The 17,970-nt window shown below is 36.6% G+C and overlaps 1 protein-coding gene across 1 annotated transcript in view; it reads left to right on the top strand.

Moving 5' to 3' along the window:
* The window catches only part of ARHGAP15 (Rho GTPase activating protein 15), a 759,615-nt gene that overhangs the window by 518,110 nt on the left and 223,535 nt on the right, over nt 1–17,970 (top strand). The window contains exon 11 of the mRNA XM_056117651.1: nt 3,957–4,034. Within this exon, the coding sequence (XP_055973626.1) occupies nt 3,957–4,034 (78 nt within the window). The remainder of the gene's footprint in view (nt 1–3,956; nt 4,035–17,970) is intronic.

The raw sequence follows: 17,970 nt of genomic DNA, 5'->3' as shown, positions 1-17,970 counted from the left end.
GACAGCCTCAATTGTAGCCATAACTTGTTGAAATTCAAGTAAATCCATTTAATATTGATTTCTAATGAAGCACCAATCAATTTTTAAAACAAAAAACTAAGCATATAGTATATTTGCTCATTTTATATAAATATATGTTAATTGATTTCTCCTATTTAATCGATAATTTCACTTTTGTGTGTGTTTGTGTGTGTTTTATAAAGTCAAGTGAAGAGACCAGGGGGTACTACGGTGTGTAGGGAATATGTATGCCTCACATGAGCCCAATCCAGGTTTGATTTCTAGTACCATATGGTCTCCTCAAGCACTGCCACTTGTAACCCTGCAGGGTCCCAAGCATCACCAGGGTGTGATTCCAAGGCCTCTCACATCACTGTGGTGGCCTCAGTATCACCTGCACACCTGGCCTGAGCATCATTTCATTCTCAGGCCCAACCTAGCATTGAAAATTACCAGCCCAGCTCCAGAGTCTCCTGAATACTGTTGAGGAGAGCTTTCTTTTGGAAATGTGGAGCTCCATATTTAGGAAATAGTTTCTATTTCCTAAAGTATTGTTTTTCTCAGATATCTTCAGAGCAAATAACAACTCAATCGGGAAAAAGTCAGCAACAATTTCATCTGGTCAAGATTTTTTTGTTGTCACATTATTCTGTATTCATGCTTCTAAATGACCTTTGATAACCTCCAAACGAAAATTTTTGCTAAAGACCTAGAGTATACCATCATGACCATTTTTCTGTGGACAGCATGGTATGACTATAGATGATTTTAGACAAGTTTTTAAAATATGTTTTCCTTAATGACATATCCAGAAACATTAAGTGTATCTCTAAAGGGAAAACACTGAAAGATATGTTCTTATATGAATGTATGTTTAATATTTTAAAAAAAGATTGATCAAAAACTTTTATAGGTTAAAGTAAAACAACAAACTCTAATAGCAAATTATGAAGAAATTATAAGGTCTTACAAAAACTATACAACTTGATTTAACATAAACCCAACAATCAAATATTAGAAAATTCTTAGTTATAAATGCACATTGTACTAAAAGCTAGATTATTCTTGAATAATAGGGTAATTTTGTGCTTCAGGAAGAAAAAATATATTTTGTTTTTGTTTTTGTGTTTTGAAGAGTGGCTACACTCAACCTTGCACGGGACTTACTTCTGGTTCTGCACTCAGGGATCACTCCTCAGGGATTTGGGGAACCATATAGGGTGCTGAACATTGGACCTGGGTCAGCTGCCTGAGTCTGCTAACCCACTTTACTGTCTCTCCTGGCCCAGAATATATTTATATATTTGGGAATATACCTATATTAAAGTTTTGGTAATATACATATATTAGATATTCTTTGTATACATTAAGAGGTCAAACTAATTCCATTCATAAGAGAATTTGGTTCTCCTAGGGACTGGACTTGGTAATTTATTATAAGATTATTATAGAACTAAAAGCTCACATCAGTGTGTACATATGTACCAATAGAATTTAATCTTAAAAATATCCCCTTGTTGTTCTGAAGTTGATTACATGTACTAGGAAAAATCATAGTGAGAGTGAATAAACATGGCATAGAAGTTTTTAAGGAAGTGAAAATACTTTGATGATAAAATAATAGATCTATCATTATACATTTGTCTATGAATTCATAGAATGCAACCAAGATAACTATAATGTGAACTATAGTTTTGCAATTATTATAATGTTCAAATGTATCAATCAGACCAATGTACCAGTTTAGTGGAGGTTATTTACAAGGGGGAATGGTAGGTATTTAAAGAAAGGGGAATCTGGGAAATCTTTGTTACCTTTCATTCATGTTTGATATAAACCTAAAGCTAATTGAAGAAATTTAAAAAATAGTTTATGGCTATTTTAAATTTCAGCATTAATAGTCATTAAAAGTTATGTTACACTACGCTAACCAACTTAGAAAATATTGTGCACTATGGCAGAAATGTCCCTATGACAGAGTATGTGAAAACAAAAATGTTAAAGCAATAGGAGGTTACTAATGAACTTGTCAAAGTCTTTACTATACTATGACAATGACTTCTATTTATTTCTATAGTACTTTCTTTTGCAAATTATAATGGTTAGTCGTAGTGCTAAGTGGTTCTCTCAGCACCACTGAGAGAAGCTTCTGGCAGTGACTGTCTCTCCAGGACACTTGACACATCATCAGATATAAACTTCTGCCTATAATGCTTTCAACCTAGCTTATGGAAAATAAAACTGCTTAAATAAGTATTTCTCTTCTTATTTTTCTATGTATTTTTTCTATTTATCTATCTATTTGATAACTTGATCATGGAAATAAGAAGTTATAGTAGAAATGTGAAAACATGTGGTTGATTATCTAAATTCATTGTAGGATCAGTTTTTTTAAATTATAGAGGATCACCTTTAAAGTTCTCTAAAATTCTCAAAAGTTTACTCTTTATACAAGGGCTTCCTTTCATTCCAACCTCCATAATCACACACTCCATTGCATGTAGTGTACTAGAGATTATGAAACCAGTTTTCTTCTGAACAAAATTTTCATTCTTTACTTTCAAGTAATAAGACATCTCTCTGTATATATATATATATATATATATATATATATATATATATATATATGACTGGAGTGATAGCACAGCAGGTAGGGTGTTTGCCTTGCATGTGGCCGACCAGGTTTGATTCCTCCGTTCCTCTCAGAGAGCCTGACAAGCTACCAAGAGTATCATGCCCACACGGGAGAGCCTGGCAAGCTCCCTGTGGCATATTCGATATGCTAAAAACAGTAACAACAAATCTCACAATGGAGACATTACTGGTGCCTGCTCGAGCAAATCTATGAACAACAGGACAGTGCTACAGTGCTCTCTCTCATTATGTATGTATATATAATGATCTAATGATTACAGTGGTAAAACAAGTAATGATGATAAGAAAAGAAAGGAGGTGAGGAGGGGACAGAGAATAGAAGCATAGAGGAGAGGAGACTAGAGGAAAAATAGAAGAGGGAAAAACCTGATAAAAGAAGAGGAAGGAAGGAAGGAAGGAAGGAAGGAAGGAAGGAAGGAAGGAAGGAAGGAAGGAAGGGAGGAAGGAAGGGGAGGAGGAGGGAGGGAGGGATACTTTTAATAAATTTATCCTTCAAAAAAAGGGGTTAAAAGGTATGGATGTTTCTGATTGGTAGTGAGACCCTCACTTCAATACTAGCACTGCAAAAAAAATAGTTACCGAAAAAAGCTACTAACTAAAAAGACATTAACACACATATACTTATCTAAGTATGTCTTATATATAAAGTTTCTTTCCCACCCCTCCAGTTTACTTCCTGTCCTTTTCTTTGGAGCAGATTTTATTTTTATTTATTTTGTTTGACTCCCTTACCTGGCAGTACTCAGGGACTCCTCCCATCTCTTTGATCAATGAGGCTACTCTTAGTGTTGCTCAGAATACCATGCTATACTGAGTATCAACTTTCTGCACGCAAAACTTGCATGCCGCCCTTTGAAATATATGGCTCCTTGGGAAGGAATGTTACTACACTTGAAACCCTGTGTCACCTACTGTTCTTGTATGGTTTAATTAAACTAAAAACATCAGTTGGGTACTAACAGCAGCAACAAAAAAGCAGACTCAAATTTATGTATGATTAATAATCACTGAACTTCATGACAATAGTGCAATAATGACAATAAAGGCAAATGAGACGCAAGTGTTGTGTTTGTCACATTACATGCCAAGTTACATCACATCATTTCATATACCTTCAAGTCCAGGGTAGATGTTTTCCACCACTGATTTGGCTTAGAGAAATTTATTTTGTGTGTGTGTGGTAGGAAAAGACATTTGGTGATGATGTAATACACTATCTTTTACATAGCTATAAATGTTTTAAATTTAACATATTAGTTATCATATGAAGAGTTATAAAACACACACTTTTATTTTTTCAGGTCTAGAAGTTGATGGAATATATCGAGTTAGTGGGAATCTGGCTACAATACAGAAGTTAAAATTTATTGTCAACCAAGGTAAGCGATGTCTTCATTTCAAATAGTTTTTCAGTAGCTTCATCTCAATAACATTTCAGGTGCTATACTGGTAAAATTTTGAAGGGAAAGGCAAAAGTCAAAGGAATTATATAACCATTATCAGAGAAGTAAAATATAGCTCATTTATTTGAAGTTCAGTAGACACCAGTAAGGCACTAAATTATAGTTTGCATGAAACATATAATAAGTGGAATATATCAAACTGAAAATGGGGGAAATAATAATGACAGACTAGACAAGAATAGTTTCTTTTAAGTACTAATAGACAGGAAGAGATATTAATGAATGATGGTAAAGGTAATAGCATCACATATGTTAAGAACATATCTCATAGATAAGTAAAAGAAATAACTATCACTGTCACTGTCCTCCCATTGTTTATCGGGCCCAGTCTCCATTGTGACACTTGTTACTGTGTTTGGCCTATCGAATACGTCACAGGTAGCTTGCCAGGATTTGCTGTGCAGGTGAGATACTCTCGGTAGCTTGCTGGGCTCTCCGAGAGGAGCAGAGGAATCAAACCCAGGTTGTCCAGGTTAGCCATGTGCAAGGCAAATGCCCTACCCACTGTGCTATCCCTCCAGCTCCATAGATGTGTATATGAAAATAAAAAGTAGAAAATACATATATCATCCACACATCAAGTAATTGCAAGGCGAAACAATAAGATGCCATTACAATTAGAATTGCTAAATCTAAAATGCTGATGATACCAAATACCAGCAAGAATACATATTTTAACATACAATCATACAAAACACAAAATTGTGCTTTTAGCTATTTGCTCAAGTGAGTTCAGACATATTCACAAAAAGTTGAGCATAATATTTGCAGAGTTTTATTCATAATTAGGAAAACTTTAGAGCTGATATCTTATAATAGGTTAGTGAAATGGATAAACAAACTGGTACATCCATATCATGGAATATTATTTAGTGACAAAAATTAAGTGTGTAAAATTGTGAAAAGAACTGGTGGGAACTTTCAGTTTTAAAAGGCTTTAGGCTACATGATTCCTACAATTTTACAAGCTAGGAAAAAAACTGGAGAAAGTGAAAACATCAGTTTAACAGAATTTGAGGAGAAGGGGAGCATCAGTGATTATGTGGGTTATAAAACTGTTTGATACTGTAATGGTGGATATATTGTTATACATTTCTTTTTTCAATTTTTTTATTTTATAAGATAGATCACAATATTTGATTATACTTAATAGTCAAACACCAATACCACCACCATTACATCTTTCCACCACCAAATTTGGGATGTTTCCATCCCAAGATCCAATCCCTGTCCCAAAGCACAATCAAAATAATATATTTTGCATTGTTTGTTATGAAAAACTGCTGAAAATGCTACAAAAAAAGTATCCAGAGAGGGAAGAGTGTTTTATTCTGGCAAGTGCCATTAAGACTTTCTTTAGGATATCACTAACATGTTAAAGGTTGAGTGATGTGAACTTTCGCATACATATCTGAATATATATATATATATATGTGTGTATATATCTATTTCCCCCTATAATAGGTTGCATACTGTTTGAATCCCATCAAATGGATGTGGTACTCTTAAAGAATGGGTGGGGAGTGTCTTATGATATATAGCGTGGCCGCCAATGTGGCCGCAAGGTCTAGTAATACGTTCACTTGTGCCTGAGGCTCAGCCCAAGGGTGTGGGGAGCGGCCTTGAGCTTGGCAGCCGCTGGGTTGTGGAGGTTTTTGTCGACCAGGGCTGGGTCCCTTGAGGCGGATAGGGTTCTCACCCACCCCTCTATGGGGCGCACTGAGTGAAACAGCCTGGCACAGGGTCCAGTGGTATGGCTATGGCAGGCATCATGTTGCTCCCTTCCGGTAGAAAAAATCGTGCCTGTTATACATTTCTCAATGTCTATCTCATGTACTGTACAATGAGTATCATGCTGGAAAGATAGTGCAGGGGTTAAGGCATTTGCTTGACGTATGACCTACCTTAATTAGATCCCCAGCACCACATATATTCCCCTGTCTCCAGGATGACCCCTTAGCACAGAGCCAGAATAAGTCCTGACTACCAAAGGCTGTGTCCCAAAAACAAAAAGATAAATAAATAAAATGAGAATAATATAAAGTATCAAAATTAGTTCCACCTCAAAACATATATACCACATTAATACAAAATTTTAGTAGCAAAGAAATATTTGCATGTCTTGGGGAAGATGAGAATTATGGTTTTGCTCAGTTTTATATTCTCAAAGAAAAGCTATTCATATTAATATTAGATGAAAAATTAGGAAATGCTACAGAAAAAATGAAACAACTAAAATATCTTAAAGTAGAGGCTAAAGCAATAGCACAATGGCTAGGGGGTTTGCCTTGCATGCGGCTGACCTTTGTTCAATTCCCAGCATCCCATATGGTCCTCCAAGCACCACCAGTAGTAATTCCTGAGTGCGGAGCCAGGAGTAACCCCTGTGCATTGCCGGGTGTGGCCAAAAAGCAAAAATAAATAAATAAATAAATAAATAAGAATAAAATATCTTAAGGTAGTATCAGAATTTAGACAGTAAATTGGTTCAAGTTCTCTGAACTTCCTTCACAATTTATTCCTGTTTTCACTGATTAATAATGTTTCTTAAAAACTTTACATAAAGTATTCCCCCACTTATCTCTGATTCAGTTTATAGTATTTTAGTTATCAACAGTCAACCCCTGTCTAAAAATACTATTATGTAGATGTCCAAGGAGATAGCTCAAAGGTAAGATCACCTGCTTGCCTGCTCAAGGTCCTGAGATCAAGGCCCCATGAGGACCATAAACGTGGCCCTGGTGACCCTAGCATTACTGGGGCCAGCAGCACTGCATTTTCAGACCTAAGAATTGAACAACTGGCTCAATTAACAGCATTGCTGGAAGTACCCTCAGTAACCTCTGAGCATTGTTTAGGAGTACCCCTAAAAGTTTTAAATATATATATAAATGCCTATACATTTAAATATATATTAATATATTTAGGGAGAGAGAGGCAACAAAGACAAAACTTTTACTTGAGTATATTGTTATAATTTTTTTGTTATTGTCATTAATCTCCTTCTGTCCTAGCACATAAATTAAACTTCATTATAGGTTATATTTGTGCAAAAAAACAGCATGTTTAGTGCTCCATACTACTTGAAGTTTTAAAGGATTCACTGAAGGCTATTGACTTTCACTGGCAGAGAAGAATGCTTTTGCTAATCACTACACTTGATTTTTGATATCCTCTTATTTCCTCCCACCATATTTATACAAACTCCTGCCTGGTACATCTCTACTGAGTCTTCAAAACGCAGATTATAAGTAGTTTCTTTCACGAAGTTTGCAAGGTTGTATGTTCCATTACACTGGAAAGTCAAATTTATATGCACCTCATCTAACTTTTAAAGTTTCTTCTTCAAATTAATATAGTCTTTTTAAAAGAATATAATCAAATTTACACAGAGATTATATCTGAGAAACATTCAAATTTAGGGGTTCTTAAAAAAGGGGATACTAACTTATATATCTGTATCTGCCACAAATTTCTAAGCATCCAAAAATGTAGGACTTGAATTTCTCTTGTATCATTTCCTATTAACCAATAGAAGTCCTGAGACTTCCATAGTGGTAGTTCTTAGTATTTAATTAGTTTTAGCATTAGCATTTGTTGAATAGTATGTGTATTAAAGGTTGAAGTATTAATACTGAGAAATATTAAAACTTCTGGTGGTACAATTTGGGTCAAACCATCCTTTAAACTGTTGACAACAGTACTGCTGGTCAGAGAGCACATGTTTCTTATTTCTGACTAACTCTATAACTGAGAATCTTTACAGCTCTTTATTTGTGCCCTTTGTGTTTCAAAATGATTATCCTCTTTTTGCGCCAAAGATCAAACTAAACTTTACTTTATTCATATTGACCCATTGGACTGAAACAGTGCCTCCTGTGTGGCTAAAATTGGAAAAATTATCCCCAGCCTCATTTTCATTTCTGTTTACAACCAGCTAAAATCATCTTGTAATATATTTCATGCTGAAACCATATCCTGATTGGGATTCTAGACAGCTGGGCAACACATTTCTTCTACAAAGAAGAAATCTCAAAACAGAAGCCATGCTAGAAACAAACACTAGTTGCATTTCCTGCTTTAAAAAAAAATCATGCTCAGCAGTTTGAAAAGGCAAAAAAAAATATGCAATGAAAATATGAAATCTGTCCATCTTGTCTTTTGCAATCCAAACTTAAGCGTCCTCTGAGGCTGTGTAACTGCTCATGTTTCTATGAGAGTTGACAATGTAAAGCTGGACAGAGGCCTGAGTTGGTATCTGGTAGCACAGAATTGTCAGTAAACTGTCTCCCTGGTTTATAGCACTGTCAGAATGCAACACACAGAACAAAAATTATGCTGCATTAGGCTCTTTGATACTCATGATTTTGTCTAAGATGTGTGGTAGTAGTTTCTTTTTTTTTAATTAGATAAAAGTAAATGCATATACTAGGCTCTAAAATGCTGTTAATCTGATTACTTGTTGAATGAAATGCCTGGAGTGAACCAAAACCTATCTAACACTATGTCATCCCCTCTGCCTTGATCCTGGAGTCTGACTGCATAGCTGACTTGCAAGAGAATCCATGCTGGGTACAAAGAAGCTGAATATATACATTGTGGCCTCAACTCTGTGTGTGCGTGTGTTTGTGTGTGTGTGTGTGTGTGTGTGTGTGTGCACGTGTGTGCACCTGTGCGCAAGCAGCAGGCAACACAGAGATGATTCTATGAACAACTTTTATCTCTAACATGTTCACATTAATCAATGTTTTCTTTTTAGAATGTTATAAATTTACATTTTAAAAATGAATATGCCCTACCCACCATTAGACTAGATAAATGAAAACTGATTTGGGGGATTTTCAAGAACAGTTCAATTGCAGTTTATGTATTTCACTAACTTTCTTGAATGTTATGTCATCAGCAATTCTAAATACACCAGTTGAATGATTCAATTTGTTTTGGTTTTCTATTTGATTCACTAAATCAGGAGGAATTGGATACCCTTATTATACTTCCAGATCAGATGGCATACAAGTTAAATTCAAAGAGATCACTTTTGAAAAGCATTTCCTAATTATAGCTAGTAAAGATGATAATAATAGTATAATAAATAGCTAACATATTTTTATATTTTATTATGTGCTAGAAAATACATTAACTGCTTTACTTGTGTCATTTAATTTAATACTTACTAGTTTCCCATAGAAGAGTTACTTCTATTACTCCCATTTCAAAGATGAGAACCAAGACTCAGATGTTGCATATGATGCCATTAAGTCAGACACCAAAAGAGTAAGGGACCTAGGACTAGATTTCAAATCTCTCTGATTCCGAATCCATAGAAAAATACTGTTGGAATAATGAATTTTTAATATATTATTTTTTCATTTTTATATAAGTGAACATCAATTTTTCCATGCTATGCACACTTAACTAGTGACTTTCTGTTTATACCCTGTTTTCTGAAATTGATAACGGATGAAACTAACACAGGAGTCTTTAAATCTGTTTAGGGAAGATACCTAGGAAAGTGTCAAACATCACAGTTATGAAGAAACCTGGTACTTCCGTTCTTTATCAGACTTTATGTATTGCTGCCTGGACCAAGAAAACACTTCAACACAATATTTTGTTACAGCCTTTAGGAAGGCACTGAGGAGACTCGATTTGCAGGGTTATTGTGCATTCGTGAGCAGTGCTTGTTGCTGTGTGTTTTGTTTGGTGACAGCTTTTAGTGACATTTTGCTGATGCAACTCTTCCACTCTATGAGGGCGTCCCCCAAAGAAAACTGGTCCACGACCTTAGATGTCAACCTGTCATCAGCCTGTGCCACTGCGTTGATTCTTCAGTATGATCTGTGACCTGATGGTTTTATTGCATGGTGGTTCTTCTGCAGAAGAGAGACGTCAGCATGCAGAAAGCTGCACAACTATTGAGAACTTTTGACAGTGGGTGTTGGAAATCCCACCAGGTTGCATTCCCTCTCCTCATATCAACAGTCTGGCTTGAACTGCCCATTTAGACTTACTGCCCAAACTCCAAATTCTATTCAGAATAGCGTTGGTATTACTTAGGCATTCTCTTTTGCCTTTTGAAGTATGGGCAAGACTGACATGCTCTTTGGAAAATATTTGCTATCAAGCTCCACCAAGCCACGAATCAGTGGGAAAGCTATGAAATAGTGCAGACAGAACTGACCAGGAATTTTCCAGTTGGTTATTTTCTTAGTACATAGTAACAGACACTCCTTCTAACCACTTCCTTTAACTGGAGGAAGTACTTCTTACCAAGGATTAGACATGTTTTCCGTTTATAGAGAAATATTTAAGGAAGATTCTTAGGACATCCTTCTTCACAATTTTTGCACCAGAAGTACAATATACAAATGCCATAAATCTACGTGGTCAAGAATCTTAATTATATGTATGCTCGTGTGTGTGTGTGCATGCATGTGCATATGATTGTATACATTAAATAGAAAGGGTCTTTTTTCATAATCTATAGTCATATAGTCTGCTTATCTTTATTCTTTGAGGTTTTACTGGAATTACAAACTAAATTGACTGTTTTTCTAAAGAGATAGATTTACTAATTTTGAACATGCAAAGAATAAGCTTTACTGACATTAAACTGCTAGAGAAACTTTTTTGGGGTGTTATAAACAATATCTAGACTACTTTTTTTAAATAGACTTTTACCATTAAGTACAGAACAATTTTCTGCTCTGGCAGCTATCCCTTTGCTTCTCATATTATGTGCAGCATCAAAAATTAAATAAAAGAAGAAAAAGGAGAGAGAATGTGAACAATTGCCAGTTTTATCATGAAATAAGCAATTGAACGAAACAGAAAATGATCCAGAAAAGGATTTCAGAACTTCTAGTTCTGGTCCTTATAAAGGACCCCTTGTATCAAATCCATTTATTTTTCTATTAAGTGAGTTTATATTGCCCTCTTATTATTTTTAAAATAAGGTACTTCCTTAAACCTCCTTATTCTCACCGCCAACCGCAGCAACAACAAAACAAACAGTGTTATTTGCTGTATTCCATTCCGCAGGGTGGGTTTTGGTATGTCAAATAATTGATATCGTACCTTTCTGGCTTCCATGTGACAAGATTATCTTTTAACAATGATTTATTTTTCCCATTAAAGCTGAAAAGATCACTTGATCATAAAAGAGCCAGACTCTAACATCATTCAGGCTTTGGAAACTTTCTTAGCCCTCATTTTTCAGCTACTTTGAGTCGGAGAGCTCAGAGACTATCCATGTCAAAACTACTGTTTTTCTAGCTGCTTAAAAAACTTTGTTGCCATTAGTAAATAATGCTGAATAATTAGATAAAAATAAATAGGATATTAATAAACACTTATAGAGTTATTAGTTTTCATATAATATTGAAATATGATGCTTTTTAATACTTCTAGTTTAAAGTACATGATGTCTGGGGCTGGAGAGACAGCACAGCAATTAAGAACTTGCCTTGCAACTGTTTAGTCTGAGTTTGATCCTGGCACCAAATAGGATCCTACATCTCCAGAAGTGATCCCTGAGCACAAAATCCACGGTTAGCCCTGAGCACAAAGGGATGTGGGTCATGAATATATATATATATACACATACGTATGTACATATATTCATATATGTGTATATATGTGTGTTTATTGATGATTATATACCTTATATTTATTAATTATACATTAAAATGTACATACTGAGTAATAAGGAGCAGATTTAATGCTACATTCATCAATAAGAGACAGAGACCATCTCTCAAAAGGAAAGAACATAGATTAAAAGGAAATCGCCGGGGGCTGGAGTGAAAGCACAGTGATTAGGGCATTTGCCTTGTATGTGGCCACGGGTTCAGTTCACAGTATCCCATATGGGCCCCTGAGCATCACCAGGAGTGATTCCTGAGTGCAGAGCCAGGAGCCAGCCCTGAGCATTACCGTGTGTGACCCAAAAAGCAAAATAAATAAATAAATAAATAAATAAATGGAAACCGCCTCCTTATCCTGATTCTTAGCTATTTTTCATCTGCTAAAAAATATTTTAACTCCTTTTAGTTTGTGTGTTTCCTATGTTTAACTATTTAATACAAAAATTAAAACAGTCAGATTTGTACCTAAAAATCCCCAGGAAATCCCCAAGGATATTTATAAAAACCTACCATTGGTACAATTCTTTCTCATCATGATCATAATACTAATGAGTAGTTATTTACTTTTACTATTTAAACTTAGTAGCAACACACATTAAGATTAAAGGTAAAAGGTAAAGGTAAAGGCCCTCCCGTTGATCGTCGATTTGCTTGAGCGGGCCCAGTAACGTCTCCATTGGAGACTTTGTTGTTACTGTGTCTGGCATATCGAATACTCTCGGTAGCTTGCCGGGCTCTCCGAGAGGGGCGAAGGAATCGAACTCGGGTTGGCCATGTTGGCCGCTTGTAAGGCGAACGCCCTACCCGCTGTGCTATCGCTCCAGCCCGCTCCATTAAGATTATGTCATTTATAATTGTCATTTATAATATATAATACTGGTTCCCATTCCTGACAAGATATCAGAATTGTCTTTGTTATTGCCTATGTAACGGTACTGCAACTCAGCAGCTTAAAACATGTGCCTTTAATATCTCCCAGTTTTGTGATTCTTGAGATGGACATGGATTAGCTGAATACACTAGGCTGCAATTAATGTGATCTCCAGGGACAGGTACTGATCTGGATGCTCGACTGGAAGAATTCTGTTTCTAAAATCACACAATTGTGGCAGGACACAGTTCCTTGTGGGTTATTAGGCTTGAGGACGTTGCATTACTGGCTGTTGGCCTTGTAGACATCTCCATAGGCCATCTCACAACATGGCAGCTTGTTCATCAAAGTAACTAGAGATTGAAACCGGTAGCTAAGTCTGAAGTTATAATCTTTTGTAAATTAATCATGATGCTTATATATCATCACCTTTGCTGCTGTATGTTTGTTTGACGCTTGTTGCAGTTCATACCCATAACCTAGAGGAGAGTATGACATAAGGCAGAAACACAAAGAGGAAGTAACCATCATGATTTCTTGAAGTCTGTCTGCACTAAGAAGCAAATGTTAGAACTTTTAATGAATAAAATTTTGAAGTCTCATCACAGAAACTTTGATGTAAAAAATCTGGGGTTGAAGATAAAAGTGTATTTAAAGGAAAAAGCTCCTTGGGTAAATCAAGTCCATGCACAGCTTTGGAGTCCTGAAAAATACCTAGTTAGTTCTATTCTAGCTATCCAGGGGAGACACAGTCTATAAGTCATAGAATATAAGAGATTTTTCTTTGAAGAAAGCAAAATTAAACTATGAATCCCTGTTTGGTTTAACCAATTTTCTATTTTAAAAAATTGGGAGGGGAAAAGAAAGATGGCGGCCACACGGGAGCCTTGTGGAAAGCAGGTTTGAGCCGGGCTCGGGGGAGCGGCGGGGACCTCATGGGAAGGGGGGCTTTGTGGGCCGTCCCCCACGCCCCACCGAGGTCGCCAGCTGCCCCCCACGAGCGGCTCTCCGGCACGGCCACGGCCCCGGAGGCACAAGGACTTAGCACAGAGAACCAGCCGCTTGGAGCAGAAAAGCAAATGGACTTGTGTTAAACCGCGCGCCACCAAGCCTGCCCGGAGGGGAAAGGGCGTTGACCAGCCCGCCCGCTCCTCTCTGGAAAGAAAGATGGCGGCCGCACGGGAGCCTTGTGGAAAGCAGGTTTGAGCCGGGCTCGGGGGAGCGGCGGGGACCTCATGGGAAGGGGGGCTTTGTGGGCCGTCCCCCACGCCCCACCGAGGTCGCCAGCTGCCCCCCACGAGCGGCTCTCCGGCACGGCCACGACTCCAGGGCACACAAACCAATCTCTTAACTAGCTAACTTTTAATATAAATTCTTCCAGGGTCAATAAGTAAAATAGCAGAAATTCAAAACCGCGCGGCCGCTATCGCGGCCGCACGACATCATTTTATTCTTAAACCAAATTGTAGAAAGCAAATCATTTCACAACGCTGTTTCAGCATGTCTGATTGTGGGGGGTGGGTCGTAAACTCTAAACAATAATTGTGCATCTTCTATCGAAATAATCTATCTAGTCAAAGTAGATAGAGTATTAACTAGAACTCATCTGCCTCACAAGAATTGGGAGGGGTGGGAGGTGGGGGTCTATTGGGGTTCGGGGTTAAAAATGAGTATTGGTAAAGGGAAATATGTTTGGTATCTACATGACTGAGACCTAAACCCGAAAGCTCTGTAACTTTTCCCACAGTGATCCAATAAATAAATAAATTATAAAAAATAAATAAAAAAATAAAAATAAATAAAAAGCCAAAAAAAAAAATAAAAAAAAATAATAAAAAATTGGGAGATGAGAAGATTTTTTATTACCCAATATTTGTGAACATATATTAATTTGAAAACACAAAGTTTCACAGAGATAGTATGTGTGCTATTAATATGATTAACTGACTTTTGTGTCACCACAATTTTTTCCCAATATTGTGGGTTCAAGAACAAATTGAAAATAAAGATGTTTTACCTAGGGATTTGATAACAAATAAATAAATAAATAATATTTTAAGATATAACTGAATAGTGCTGATAGCGAATAGTTAATTAAGAATATACTACAGAGGGTCCACAAAGATAGTCCAATGCAAAGTGCATTTCTTTCACATATGATGCCTGCTTTTGCTCCCTGGCACTGCATGGTCCACCAGCATTGTTAGGAGTGACGCCAGAGCATACAGAAAGATCATCCTGATTGTGGACTCCAAACAAACAAAAATAATTTATTGCATGGCTGATATGCTGTTATCTCTAGCCCTCATTTATGTTTTACACTTATATACACTTTAGATTTCATATTATTCACACAAGAAACAGTGATTCAGAAGATAAGTTTTTCTGAGCTAAACAACTAATACTAAAAGTGAAATATTTAAACTTTAAAATCTATAGCTGTATTCAGTATATTGCTTGGGAGGTGTGAGAAATACATTTTATTCTTTTTAACATTAAAGAATAAAGCTCACTTATTCTCATTATAATTCTATACTTTCCTTATACTCCACCCATGGGACCCTTTTTATAAAAGAAAACTTAATTTTAAAATGCCCTTATTATAAATGATCCCTAACTGCCTATGACTTCATCTAGAGTAGGAATTCTGATTCATTTTTATGTCTTTAACATAGCAAAAGGCCCAATATTCTGTGTGGTCTAAATAATGATATATGCCTTAAAATGAAAGAAAAAATGATGATCTAATACAAACCATCCACTATCAAATGGCTTCATTGGTCCGTTGTGGTAAGGTTTGCTTCTTGGGTGTCTCAATTAAAAAAAATCGGTTTAAATTTTATGTTATATTTTCTCTAGAAAGTTACTGTTCAATTAAAATTGGTTAAAAGAATTATGAGATAGGAATAGAATGAAGAATCTTGTATCCTAATTCTCTGGCTCAATAAGACTATGCTTAAGAAAAGACATGACTTACTGTTCCTCAAAATGTAAGCAATTAGCATTTGGGCAAGCCAGGCATGATATTGGTAGCATAATTCATCACAGTTTTGGTTTGAAATTGTTGAAATGACTAGGCAGAGAATAAATCAGAGTTGAAGAGAGAGCGATAAAACTATATTGCTCATATTAACCCCTATACACTAAAATTTGAATTTTGAATCTTTTTTTTAACACAGGAAATCCCTGTTGCTAGTAATTACAGCCACAGTGATTCACATATATTTATATAGCACCTCTTCCCCAAGGTGTTCCATGTAATTTAGAAACATGGTCTAAAAAAAAGTTCTCTCTAGAAAAAAAAACACCTGAAAGCTATTTGTGGAAAAGAAAAATAACACATTCAAAGTCAATGAGAAAGTTTTTTGGTCCCCCTGCACAATCTGAAGATATGTGTTCAAAATTTACAAATATTGGAGCTAAAACAAGGCTCAAACAAATATTTGAATGACTCCAAAACCCATTATCTTTTGCACCAGTTCATTCCTGATCCTAATGGAGCTGTGGCAGACATATTTGTGGGTAAAAATAAAATTGAGATTTTTAAGCTTTGCATCATTCATGCAGTGATAGACACTTGAAGCTCATATTAATTGTCAGACCATATGCCGAGTGCTGGAAGTACAATGGTAAATCTAACAAGTGAGGGTCTCATTCACATAAGTCCTGTGTTCTATAAATATTCTAACTCAATGGTCAAGAAAGGTAATTTATTCAATGAAATTTCATGAAAAAATTGCAGATTCACAAGTCCTACATATACGATCTACTGGCTTTCTCTCTGGCCTCACCATTTTATTCTCTCAATATATCCAACCAACCTATTCTATCTCAGATGCATCAAATTATTTTTCTTTCCAAAGCTTTGAATTTTTCTTCGTGTATCTTAAATGCCTCTGTCCCTCTTGGAGAGCCCGGCAAGCTACGGAAAGTATCTCGCCTGCACGCCAAAGCCTGGCAAACTCCCCGTGACGTATTCGATAAGCCAAAAACAGTAACAAGTTTCATAATGTTTCTGGGTCTGCTAGAGCAAATCAATGAACAACAGGAGGACAGTTACAGTGACAGTGAGTATCTTAAATGAGCTCCTTCAAAGACATTCCTTTCAACATTCGGTTTGCCTTCTTATCAAGACTTCTTTTTTTTTTTCCTTTTTGGGTCACACCTGGCGATGCATAGGGTTTACTCCTGGTTCTGCACTCAGGAATCACCCCTGGCAGTGCTCAGGGGACCATATGGGATGCTGGGAATCGAACCTGGGTTGGTCATATGCAAGGTAAACGCCCTACCTGCTACGCTATTGCTCCAGCCCCTTATTAAGACTTCTTGACTAAAACAACCGAAACAAGTTTCCACACCACCCACTTAGTCACTTTTCATCCCAGTATCTTATTTTCTTTCCTTTGAGGCATCTCTCTCTAAAACATTGCAACTTCTTTGCATGTCCACTTCAAGCACATGCTGATACACAAATGCAATGTACCTGTTTTAGCCAAGTTGGTATCCTTAACTCTTAAATATAGTCCAAAAGAACCAGAGGAGCTATGCAAGATTTGGGTAGAAAACTGAAAGTACAGAAGCTAACTAAGGGAACAAAGACTTGTGTGACAGCAGGACAACAAGGTTAGAGATATGACAGAGCCAACACAGGGTCATCCTTACAAATCAAGATAAGGAATTTTGTTGATCATTTTAAATCACAGGGGTAAGATGATTGATAAAGGAACTTATCTGATGATATTTCACTTGTATCACTTGTCATCCTGTTGATCTCCGATTTGCTCAAGTGGGCACCAGTAGCGTCTCCATTCTTCCCTGTCCCGTGCTAGTATAGCCCATTGGCATCTACTCGCTCCAGGAACATGAAGAGCCTCAACCTATTTGTTAAGGGTTTTGATGAAGAAGTCTGGCCATCTCGTAGGTGGGCGGCCATATGTCCTCTTAACGTCCCATGGAATACAGTCGGTAACAACTCTCGTCCAGTGCTCGCATCTAAATCGCATTACATGTTCTACCCATCTGATTTTCGATGCCTTGGCAAATGAGACAGTGTCCCTGATTCTTGATCATCGACAGAGGTCAGAACTCCACTCCGGATTCCTTCTCTCACTTGAGTGAAATGTGATATTCCAAGCATAGCTCTTTCAATTTTTCTTTGGGATACCCGACTAGTGTTCTCATCCTCTTTTTTGTAAGGCCTAGGTCTCTGAGGTGTATGTTAGTGCATACTAACATATGATGGTATTTATTTTTTAAAAACATCTGTCTGTTATGAGAAGAGCTATTTGCATAGGGTAAAAGCAGAAGCAAGGGATCAGAAAGGAAGGTTGGTATT

Source organism: Sorex fumeus, unplaced genomic scaffold, assembly GCF_029834395.1.
Source record: "Sorex fumeus unplaced genomic scaffold, SorFum_2.1 ptg000035l, whole genome shotgun sequence".
Taxonomy (NCBI): domain Eukaryota; kingdom Metazoa; phylum Chordata; class Mammalia; order Eulipotyphla; family Soricidae; genus Sorex; species Sorex fumeus.
Note: the sequence above shows the minus strand (reverse complement) of the source record. Positions and strands in the feature narration are given on the sequence as shown.